General features: G+C 47.6%; 1 protein-coding gene across 1 annotated transcript in view; it reads left to right on the forward strand.

Moving 5' to 3' along the window:
* Positions 1-5,329, forward strand: part of trim8a (tripartite motif containing 8a) — a 16,769-nt gene extending 11,440 nt beyond the window's left edge. Inside the window, exons 3-6 of the mRNA XM_062520369.1 lie at positions 1,697-1,930; positions 2,375-2,406; positions 2,508-2,623; positions 3,001-5,329. Of these exons, the coding sequence (XP_062376353.1) occupies positions 1,697-1,930; positions 2,375-2,406; positions 2,508-2,623; positions 3,001-3,656 (1,038 nt within the window). The 3' untranslated portion in view covers positions 3,657-5,329. The remainder of the gene's footprint in view (positions 1-1,696; positions 1,931-2,374; positions 2,407-2,507; positions 2,624-3,000) is intronic.
* The last annotated feature ends 1,858 nt before the right edge of the window (positions 5,330-7,187 follow it).

Below are 7,187 nucleotides of genomic sequence, written 5' to 3' on the forward strand. Positions count from 1 at the left end.
TCCCTTTGTCTCTGCCTCTCTCCCTCTCTCCCTCTCCCCCTCTCTCCCTCTCCCCCTCCTCTCTGCTTCTCTCTTTCTCTCTCGCTCTTTCTCTCTCTGTCTCTCTCTCTCTCTCTCTCTCTCTCCCTCTCCACTGGATTCTGAGACCTCCCCTTCCCCTTCTTTATCTTTTCCAGGTCGTATCATTTCCTCCTCCCCCTCTCCTCCTCCTCTCCTCCTCTTGACCTTGAGGCCTATTCTCTACTCCCTGACTCCTCGCTCTCCTCCCTCCTCCACGTTGCCTTTTCTCTTTCACACCCTGACACTCCCACCCTCCCTCCCACACTTTGGGTGCTCGGTGACACCCCACCCCTCACAAAAAAAGGGGGAAAACTGTGAACGCAGAGGTCTTAGGATGGACGGTTTTGTTATGCTGTTGTAATAGAAGTGGTAATGGTAAATCTGCGTCCATTTTGAGATCTGGGAAGGATCTTTGAAGTTGGATTATCCAGTCTGTAGAGCAGATCTATGTCCTTGCCTGTATGTCTCTGTACTGAGCTACTACCCTCATCCCTCATCTCTTCTCTGCCTCCCTCGCTTCGCTTTGGCGGGTCTCTTTTCTATTCTCCCTGGTCTCCCATAACCTGACTTTCGCCAGATCCTGTAGTTCGCTGTCTGCTTCACACAAGGATCTGGGACTTCTCGATAGGAGATGTATTTCTGAAGGCGGGTCCTTGTAAAACATCCTCGCATGTGATTCGATAAACCACTTGCCTGTTATCTTGAATGACGTGCTAGGCTTCTTCAAGCTCTTGCCAAACCCGGTCGGAAGAAGAGTAAAAACATCCTTGCCACCAATAAATGTCTTCAAAACTATTCTCTGTTAATCTTTTAAAGAATGAATTCTCGATAGATTCGACAAAACGGTTGAAATAGCAGAATCAATGTCCGCACAAGACTCCTAGCTGCGTGCCGCCATTGTTATTTGAATCAAACACTCGCTTCGGCGCTCCTGATTGGTTGCTTATTTTTTGATCACTGGCCCAGGGGTTTGGATTGCCCTCGCATCCAGACCCTTGTGTGGAGCTCAGCGAAACGCCTCTGGTGGAGCATGGCGGAACTACAAGGGTCTGGCAAGAGTCAGGCTAGGTCTCCCATGTCTCCTCCACAAATCTGTGCACCGCTCACTGGCCTCATGTGTCTTTTCCCGCTCCCCTTATCTTTCTTCTTGATCTCTTCTCTCTCACTTGGGTGCTTTCTCTCTCTCTCTCTCTCTCTCTCTCTCTCTCTTTCTCTCTCACTCGCGCTCTACATCCACCTCCTCCTCCACCTCTCCATCTCTCGGTTTCAATCACCACTTCTGTCTCTTTCGAGCTGTCTCTGTCTTTCATCGTTCGTTTTGATCTTCTCGGCCTTAAACGCCCATTGTTGTCGGGGCTACTGTGCAACCACTTGAGTGTAAAATGAAGCGCTGTGGTGTGCTGTGTACATTGCATAAGGTCAAGAAGACTTGATTGTGTGTGACTGGCGCAACGTGGTCATCGCCCTTTGCCCCAACCCTGCCCCTCTTCTTCCCCCTCCTCTTCTCCTCTTCCCCCTCCTCTTCTCCTCTTCCCCTCTTCTTCTGTCCACTCCCTTGTTCACTCACTCTCTCCCTCCTTAACTATTCCTGAGTACTGACACCTCTCTCTCTCTCTCTCCCTCTCTCCCCCTCCAGGACAAGGTGCAGCAGCTGAAGGAGGAGGTCCGGCTGCAGTACCAGAAGATGCACCAGCTCCTGGACGAGGACCTGACCAAGAGTCTGGAGGTGCTGGACAAGGCCAAGTCCAAGTTCGTCCAGGAGAACTCCAGCCAGTGCCTGCAGCTCACTGGCCGGCGGCAGGAGGCCAAGAAGCTGCTGAGCTCCGTGCAGACCGTCTTCGACAAGGCAGACGACATCAACTTCATGAAGGTGAGAGAGGAGGGGCCAGAAGTGGGACGAGTAGGATAGAGCAAACACACTGGTTTTTCACTTTCGTTTCTCTTCACTTATATCCTCCTTTGCTCTCTCTGCTCTCTCTCTCTCTCTCTCTCTCTTTCTCTATCTCTCTCTCTCTCTCTTCTGTATCTTGCGTTCTCGATTGCTGGCTCGCTCTCACATTCTCCCACGTACACACACCCACACACTCACGTTGCGACACATGTACAGTACACACACACACACACACACACACACACACACACAGAAGCACCATAAAATAGTGGCCATACCTGTGAGACAGACTTTCCTTTCTGTTTCTCAATCATTAAAGGAAGTATTGTTTTCACCTGTATGGCTAGAGACGCTGTGAGGCATCAACCTGGCAGAAAGGAGGACTAATCCCTAACTCTGCTCTTCTCTCTTTCTCCTTCACAGAACACCAAACCTGTCAAGATACTAATGGACAGGTAGGAGTCACATCTGCAAGTAATTACTTGGTGTAATTTTACTGATGAGAAAATAAATGTTGATGTTAATGACTAATACATCGTTTTTTTTTAACATTCAGAACTCAGTCATGCATAGGCAATAGCCTGCCCCCTCATAAAGTCGGCCATCTGAACTCAAAAATCTTCCTCTCAGAGATCTCCAAGAAGGAGAAAAACCTACGGAAAATGCTGGAAGGTATAACCACACTGCCAAATTCTGACAATGTCAGAGTATGATATATAATATAGCGTAATATAATGTAATATGATATAATATAATATAATATAATATAATTTAGTATGATTTAGTATAATATAGTATAACATAATATTATTCTATATAATATCGGTAAATACTTCATGGTATATTTGATCTGATTACGTTGTATTATATTCATTGTATTTTTCCTTTTCCTCTCTTCTGTTTCTCCTCTGTCTCTCGTCTTCCTTCTCTCTTATCTCTGTCCTCTCCCATCTCATCTCTCTCCTCCCATCTCCTCTCTCTCTCTCTCTCTCTCTCTCTCTCTCTCTCTCTCTCTCTCTCTCTCTCTCTCTCCTCCCCTCCCCTCTCAGCTCCATTCAGTGCCCCGAGCCACTTCCTGCAGTGTGTGTACCCCTGCAGCCTGAGCAGCTCCGGGGCCGAGAAGCGCAAGCACTCCTCCGCCTTCCCCTTGGAGAGCTCGTCCGGGGCCACCGCCTTCCTGGCCGACTCCTCCTCTTCCTCCTCTTCCTCGGGGCCCCTGAGCAAGCAGCAGTTCCTCGTCCAGAGCCCCGGCGGCGGCGGAGCCGGTGGTGAGGGCCAGTCCTCCCAGCAGCCCCCGTCCATGCAGGGCCCCTGTGGGTCGGCGGTGGCGGCGGCCGCAGCGGCCTCCGTCTTCCCGCCCCCGCCGCACCCCTACCCCCCGGCGGGCAGCTCGTCGCAGCAGCCCCTGCTGCCCCAGTACGGCGGGCGCAAGATCCTCATGTGCACCATGGACAACTGCTACTGCTCCAGCGTGCCCTCCGTGTCCAGGCACCGCGCCCACCCGCCCTACCCGCGCTCCGGCTCCTTCCCCTGGGCCGTGGGCTCGCAGGAGTACCCCCACGCCCTGCCCTCGGGGCCGCCCATGTCCCAGCCGCTCCAGGGCCTGTCCATGCGGGACTGGATGGACGCCTCGCAGACGCACAGACACCCCGACTTCTACGGCCTGTACGGCCAGTCGTCCGCCAAGCACTACGTCACGAGCTAACCCCTTGTCCTGCTCACTCGCATACAGACACACACACACGTACACACGCACACGCACACACACACAGATATATATATATATATACACACACACATACTCTCTCTCCAGGGTCAGGACATTATAAGGGTTTATTTGTTTTGTTGTTTTTTGGTGTCTTGAGTTTTGGGTTTGTTTTTCTTTTCTGGTCCTATTTCCTGATCTTCTAAAACGGTGGGGGATGGGGGGGAAGTACACAAATAGATGTGGAGAGAACGCAAGCTTTGGCGAAAATTAGAGTTTTCCTTTTTCTCTCTCTCTTCTCTATTCTCCTTTTACTATATTTTACACTCACGTGTCAGCGAAGAACCAAGCTACCCATTAGCACTTTCCCATTGCTCCTGAAAGCTCGCAATAAAGGGAATACAGAGAAGGCTAGAAGAAGAGGAGGAGGAGGAGGAGGAGGAGGAAGACAACACGAGTCCCCACCTTCCTCCTCTCTCAAATGACAAACAGATTTGGGATAACTGCAGGGGTGGCAGACAAGTCAAGAGTCACTTCCCCCTCTGTTGTCATCCTCTTCTTCTCTCTTTTTTCTCTCCCTCTCTCTCGTCTCGGTTTCAATTGGTCCTTTTTTTTTTTACTCTATTTCCATCGCTGGCACCACGCCTCCCTCTCTGTGTTTACACTCTCTCCCCCAGCTGTAGTTAATAATAACAGGTTTGGCTGGGCCGCGCGTGTTTTCGCTACCCTGCCCTCCTCTCCGAGCTCGCTGCCCTCTGGGTGGCCTGCCTGCCGTGGCGGCAGCACCTGGACCCTACCGAGCCGTAACCGCGGAACCGAGGATGGGCGATGGAACCGCAGACTAGCAGCTCACACACATGCCTTTTACATGCCCAACTTAAATGGAGGCTTTCAGTGGTTTTGTCATGTTTACAATTATATATAAATATATTAAGAAAATCTATACGTATATATATTTTCCTTTGACTGAAAGGGGAAAGGAGTTTGTCTTAATTTTGTTTTGGAAGGCATGCCTTCGAGACATTAACCACGTAATCTGCACAGATTTTATTTCCTGCATTTTTCACTCAGAGGCCCTCCATGGACCTCCACCGTTGCGGCACTTGAGACCTGAGCTGGACTCCCACTTCCTGTGTCCAGTGATGTCACTTCCTGCATCCAAGCACACGTTACTGCATGTTCACGCGGTATCGGTCTGCAAAAGCAGCCGTGTGGTGCTGAAGCCACACTAACTGAATGCAAATATCCTGTTTTTATATTAGCTCAGTGACTGGTAGGACCAATCAGATGTCAGCTTTCACACTGCACAGTTCTCGTCACCATAGAGATTCTCTTGACTTCCTGTTAGTGACTGTGAGCATGCAGGATGGCCTTCACATGCACTCAGAACCCAAGAGGCTAAAAATGGGTTTGGACTGTGAACTAGTTGTTGGAATTCTTTTTACTCATGAATTTTATACAAGGAAAAAAAAAGTCTGGACTACGCATTTTGTGCTATGGAAAAAGTAAATAAAAAAAATCAGTGTGCTTCAAAAGAGTATTAAAATGCTGGTTAACAGAAACATATACAATCTTTTTTTGTAAATATTTTGTGCAACAGAAATTGAAGCTCTGATCAAAGTACAGTTTTAATGAATTGTGGTTCAACAATAAAAGGCGAAACATATGGGCAATGACGGCAGCCCTGGTTGTGTTCTTGAGATGGAGAACTTCCTGTTCATACACACACACGCACACACGCACGAATGATTTTAACATGGCCACACGATTTTAACCAACCCTGCCCCCGTTCATTCTAGCATCAGTGGAAAATAGTGACTCAAATATATGCTGTGTTGTGACGAGGGCGGCAGCTTCTCTGTCCCACACATACATTTTTTTCTTTCTTTCTTTATGTCTCTCAGTTCCATTATGACTGGGCCAGGGCCCCTTGGCTTCTCTGGTCGGTTGTTTTCTCAATGCAGATCTGTTCATTTTTGACTGAAGTTTGAGAGGGCCTTGTCAAATGAATCTATATCACAACATCTGTGTTTTAAAGATGCAGGGACTTTGTCAGTCTGGTTTGCCTCTCAATTTGCAGAAGAAGGATGTTTAAACAGCCCACATAACATTCAAGAATGTTTTAAGTGATTTTGGTGAAGTGGTTTCTTTGATGTGTCTTGATGGGTTAAAACAGTAAGCCATGTTTGTTTTTTTCGTTTTTTTTTTTTTTTTTGTCCAGAGATATCCATTTTCATCTGATGACTATGACTCGGGAGGATTTTAAATCTCTTCGTCCATCTCAAGGCTGGTTTGATGTTGCTCGCAGGACAGTGTGTACTGGATATTCTTGAAGGGTTTTAGCCACCAAGAAAAGCAATAGACATTTAAACAGGATGAATCCCTAATTGGTTTGCTCCACCTTATCCCTTTAACATGGCAAACTATCAGTATTAGAATGAGCCGTCTGCTTAACCCTGGAGAGTCTCAGTTGCCTTCTTTCGTTTAAGGAAAGAGAAAGAATGTGTGTGTGTGTGTGTGTGTGTGTGTGTTTGTGTGTGAAAGAATGAAAGAGTGCCATCACTGCAGGTGGTGGAGCACTGTCTCTTGCCTCCACTAGCCACAAGCTGCATTCACTTGCCCTGCTGCCCCACCCCCATCCCCACCCAGCTTCATTCCAGTCAGACCACAGGAGTTTAGTGTGGGGTCATCGGGTTCGGGGGGCCCACTGCCTTTGTGTTAAGCGGCTCACCTCCCACCCCTTGCTTGGTGTTCCTCCTAAATTTGAAGTAGAGAAATGACTTTGGGTAGTTACCCACTGCCCTAATCCTCAAACACAACAAGTATTCCTCATTCTAGACATAAATACACAGACACAACAATACGATCCGCCAAAGATGGTTTGGTATGCAAAGAGACTGTTGATGAGCCTAAAGAATCGTTGGTATGTTTGGTAATATTGCCTAAAGGTACAACTGCCATAACCCCTTTCACCTTAAAATAGACTTCAGTTCAGTGTAATTCGGATTAGTTATCAAATATGGTATCTCCACTCGTCAAAATAACAAACAGAAACAGTTTTCTCAAGACAAATGAGAAGTTATAATCTCAACCCAATGTGTCCTGAGGCTGCATGTGATTTTAATAGATCAGATGGTCACATAGCGAGACATTGACTGAAAGGATGTTTAAAGGTCATGGATGATAATGTGCAACAGGAAGCATTTCTCTTACTCTGTGTTGTAATAGCAGTCATGTAGACTCAAGCCCCTGTCTTTTGGCATTGGTGGATGTGCTAGGCTAGCAAGGAGGCTACTACCAGTGGGTTTCTAGTGTCTGTCGCTAAAATGTGTTGTTGATTGTAGATTCAGATTTACAGCCATAACCAGTGGTATACATGATAGACCTAGGTCTAGGATGAGTGAGGAAAAATTCTTGTTGAAAATTAGCAATATACGATGTTCAGCCTTAGGCTGCCCCAGTATTCTCTTGTTAAATGGATCAATCTTTAAATCATGTCCTACTGGACCTACTGTAGGTATAGGTTGGGTG

This window comes from Sardina pilchardus, chromosome 18 (assembly GCF_963854185.1).
Source record: "Sardina pilchardus chromosome 18, fSarPil1.1, whole genome shotgun sequence".
NCBI lineage: Eukaryota > Metazoa > Chordata > Actinopteri > Clupeiformes > Clupeidae > Sardina > Sardina pilchardus.